We start from the raw sequence: 4,032 nt of genomic DNA, 5'->3' as shown, positions 1-4,032 counted from the left end.
TCTGCCGGTTGCTCTTTGCTCGCCTCCGATATGAGAGGCGGATATTCTTTTCGGGCCGACGGTGTGAAAGCCCGCAAGGAATTTGTCTGCCGGCGACTCTATTTCACTTTTTGCAGGGGTTGTCGGTGGCGGGCGCGTTTCAGATTTGCGCTCTCGGCGGCAGGGCTCACTCGGTCCCTGACTCTCCCCGCCGAGGGCTTGTCATTGAACGAAATAGTTGAGCTCGCAACCAAATTGTACAAGAAGCGGAACAAGCGGCCCCCACAAACACGCCGCGCCGTCGCTTTCTCAAATTGCCGTGAGCGTTTCGCCAAGTGTCAAATCATTGCCGCGCGGGTGTTTTTCACAACCCCCAAAGACATCTGCCGTCCAGCGTGTCGGTTTGAGACGCTAATCTCGAGTGAATTTATGGGAACGGGACGGATTCAAAGACTGGATTTCTGAATATCGGGTTGTGAAAAGGAAAATGGATCCCATTCAATTCATTGGCATGTGTTTTGTTTTTGTTTTTTTGGCACCAATTGCATCACGAAGGTCTTTGCTCTCACTGTCCTTTTGTCCCGCCAGCAGGCGGCGTCCGGCATCCCGAGGGAGCGCCGTTACCACTCCGACGTGCCCACGGCCACGCGGGGGCTTCTGCAGCTTTACCGTCAAGATGCCCCCGAGGACCTGGGACCCAAAGCCGTGAGTCCAAAAACGAGCGTGGCGTTCTATTTGATCCGTTCATCCAAGTGGATTCGTTTTCCCCCTTCCTGTCTGGGACGGACGGTTGGCACAGCAGAAAAAAATGGCCCACTTTGGATGCGTACTCCTTGATTTGCTCGTGCTCACGTCACGTCATGTGTCCCCCCCATGGCCGTCCGTGCACTTGGCGTGCGTCAGATGAAGGAGAAGATGAAGGAGGAAGCGTGGAACATCCACTTCTCGGAGTTTGGCCGCGGAGTCTGCATGTACAGGACGTCCAGAAGCCGAGAACTGGTGCTCGGCGGCATTCCCGAGAAGCTTCGAGGAGAACTCTGGTTGCTCTTCTCAGGTAGGCCCTTAGCCAGGTCCTCCTTTATTTTCTCTTGGACGACTTGGCGTGCAGTTCGGTTCTTTTCCCTCCTCGTTCCTTCTTGTTTCTCTTCCTCCTCCTCCTCCTTCACCGCCTTGCTCTCCTTCGCTTTTGCTTCCTCCCCCCGCCCGTTCCCTTTTTCTTCTGTCTGTCCCCCCCGCCGCTGCTTCCTCATCACATCACGAGCTCCCGCCCCGCGTGCCCAGGAGCGCAGAACCAGATGTCGACGCACGCCGGCTACTACGGCGACCTGGTGGAGCGGGCGGCGGGCCTGAGCTCTTTGGCCACGGAGGAGATCGAACGGGACCTCCACCGCTCCATGCCCGAGCACCGAGCCTTCCAGAACGAGACGGGCATCGCCGCCTTGCGCCGCGTCCTCACCGCCTACGCCCACAGGAACCCGGGCATCGGCTACTGCCAGGTGGGTGGAGCTTCCGTACGGCCGGGCCGGGCGGAAGCGCGACTGACGCCGCGCTCCCGCAGGCCATGAACATCGTGACGTCGGTGCTGCTGCTCTACTGCACCGAGGAGGAGGCCTTCTGGCTGCTGGTGGCGCTGTGCGAACGCATGCTGCCGGACTACTACAACACCAGGGTCGTGGGTGGGTATGCCGGAAAACCCGTCGCTCGTACCCAGCGCCCGTCCAGCGGCGTTTCCGTCACCTCTGGCGACAAAGAAAGTTCTTCCCAAAGCACCGACCGTTAAGAGCGGCAGCGCTTGACCCGAGATCCCCTCCTTGGCCGATACGAACGCTTGAGATTCCCGGTCGCGGTTTGACGGAACCCAATTGGAAAAACAAAAAAAGTATTCTCGGAGCGCGCCGACGTTCTCCCTCATCCAGGTCCTTTCATTCTCCAAATGCCTCGACTCGCCCGTCCTCGTCCCTTCTTCTCCAAACACTTGAGTTGCCCTCGCGGCTGACCCGCGTGCGTTTGTAGGCGCTCTGGTGGACCAGGGGGTGTTTGAAGACCTGACCCAGGCCTTCCTGCCCCTCTTGTACGAGCACATGCGGGACCTGGGCGTCATCTCCACCATCAGCCTGTCGTGGTTCCTCACCCTCTTCCTGTCCGTCATGCCCTTTGACAGCGCCGTGCTCCTGGTCGACTGCTTCTTCTACGAGGGCATCAAAGTCATCTTCCAGGTAGGCCCGCCGCCGCCCTCGGCCGCCCCGCCGTCGGGGGCTCACGCTCCCCGTGCCGCTCGCAGGTGGCGCTGGCGGTGCTCCACGATAACATGGACGCCTTGTTGGCCTGCGGCGACGAGGGTGAAGCCATGACGGTCCTGGGAAGGTAGCCGTCGCCGTAGAGCGCCTAGTGTGCGGCGCCGCGCGCCGGCCGCCAGTTATGATGCGCGCCTGCCCGTTTAGGTACCTGGACCACGTGGTGAACAAGCAGATCGCCACGCCGCCCGTGCCCCACTTGCACGCCCTCCTCACCGGCGGAGACGAGCCGCCGCCCGAGATCGACATCTTCGACCTCATCAGGTCCTCCTACGAGGTCAGATCGCAATGATGATGATGACGGCCATGTCAGAAAAGGCCTCCTGAAGGCACAACTTTTCCACAGTCCCAATCTTAGTTGTTTCACTGCTAGGACTTTCCACTGCTACTTGTGCATCCCAAGCTTGTCCAAACTCGATATAACCAGTCCCGACTTCGCAGTCACACATGGCAAAAGTCTGGAAACGTTTTTTAGGCTGCGTCACGCCCGCGAGCATGTAGACCAGGTCAAGCCTAAAGTCAAAAGCTTGTGGGATGGCGAGACAGACTCCAGCGCAGAGGAGTCTGTCTCCCAGGCCGAGACGTTAATGGTCTTGGCGTCGTCGATGTTGGCAGAGCAGACATTGGGGGGAAAAGATTCAGCCAAAGTTTGGGTGTCACTGAACCCCGACTTGACAGGAAGCTCACAGAGTAAAAGGGAGGTCAAAATGCAAATGGCTTCTGAGGCAATATTCCCCCTTTGGGCTTCAACGAACCGACCGTCGAAACGCTTCCCCCTGTCCGAATGTGAGGATGCGGGAACGGTTGGGTCAGATGAACTTCAGATGGCGCACGCGGGCGGCGCGCCGCTAACGGCGCAAAGAAAGCACCGGCGGTGAAGCCAAACCGCCAACAATGGCGAGGCTCCGCAGAGCTCCGGCTAACCCGCCGCCGTTTGGCTGACTTGTGCGAGCAGAAGTTCGGCGGCCTTCGCTCCGACGTCATCGAGCAGATGAGGTTCAAGCAGAGGTTAAAGGTCATCCAGTCGCTGGAGGACACAACCAAACGGAGCGTGGTGAGCCGGGTCTCCAGCTAACGAGCTAACGGGCTGACAGCTAGCTTAAAGTGTTCTGCGCGCAGGTGCGAGCCATGATGACCGAGTCGGCCTTCGATATTGAGGAGCTGGAGGAGCTCTACTGCCTCTTTAAGGTGGGAGCCGCCGAGGTCGGCCGCTCGGCGTCACGGTGGCAGGCCTTTAAAGGCCCGCCCGCACTCCTTTCAGGCCCAGCACATGAGCAGCCGCTACTGGGGCTCCGGCGGCTTGGCGGCGGCGCGCCACGACCCCAGCCTGCCCTACCTGGAGCAGTACCGCATCGACGCCGCTCAGTTCTCGCAGCTTCTCTGCGCCCTGGCCGCCTGGCGCTGCGCCGGCCACGCCCCCGTCCTGGCCGCCCGACTCTTCAGGACCCTGGACCGCGACGGCGACGGCCTGGTCAACTTCAAGGAGCTGGTCACGGCGCTCAGTGAGTCGACCGAGGCCGCGCGGGCGACCTCCTGTAGCGCCTCACTCTCTGCGCCTTCCTTTGCAGGTGGGATGTACCACGGCGACATGACCGACAAGCTCAAGCTGCTCTACAAGCTCCACCTGCCGCCCGGTAAGGCTGGCCGCCTGTCTGTAGCTGCGTGGCGCTGTCCCGAATGGGGGTGACTGACTGACTGAGTGTGTGTGTGTGTGTGTTTGCCTGCGTGTGTGTGGGCCTGACCGTGAAGAGTCAAAACC

At 60.3% G+C, this 4,032-nt stretch overlaps 1 protein-coding gene across 2 annotated transcripts in view; it reads left to right on the top strand.

The window, feature by feature from the left end:
• LOC109508325 (TBC1 domain family member 9B) overlaps nucleotides 1–4,032 on the top strand; it is a 14,671-nt gene that overhangs the window by 3,233 nt on the left and 7,406 nt on the right. The window contains exons 2-11 of one of the 2 annotated variants that reach the window (XM_019858225.1): nucleotides 571–684; nucleotides 883–1,033; nucleotides 1,261–1,475; nucleotides 1,538–1,655; nucleotides 1,993–2,195; nucleotides 2,261–2,343; nucleotides 2,421–2,550; nucleotides 3,229–3,327; nucleotides 3,393–3,461; nucleotides 3,535–3,716. In XM_019858225.1, coding sequence (XP_019713784.1) covers nucleotides 571–684; nucleotides 883–1,033; nucleotides 1,261–1,475; nucleotides 1,538–1,655; nucleotides 1,993–2,195; nucleotides 2,261–2,343; nucleotides 2,421–2,550; nucleotides 3,229–3,327; nucleotides 3,393–3,461; nucleotides 3,535–3,716 — 1,364 coding nt within the window. Of the gene's footprint in view, nucleotides 1–567; nucleotides 685–882; nucleotides 1,034–1,260; nucleotides 1,476–1,537; nucleotides 1,656–1,992; nucleotides 2,196–2,260; nucleotides 2,344–2,420; nucleotides 2,551–3,228; nucleotides 3,328–3,392; nucleotides 3,462–3,534; nucleotides 3,717–4,032 lie in introns of both variants that reach the window. The other variant, XM_019858224.1, reaches the window with a different exon arrangement.

This window comes from Hippocampus comes, unplaced genomic scaffold (assembly GCF_001891065.2).
Source record: "Hippocampus comes isolate QL1 unplaced genomic scaffold, H_comes_QL1_v1.1 scaffold48, whole genome shotgun sequence".
Lineage (NCBI taxonomy): Eukaryota > Metazoa > Chordata > Actinopteri > Syngnathiformes > Syngnathidae > Hippocampus > Hippocampus comes.
This window is presented reverse-complemented; position numbering and strand designations above follow the sequence as displayed.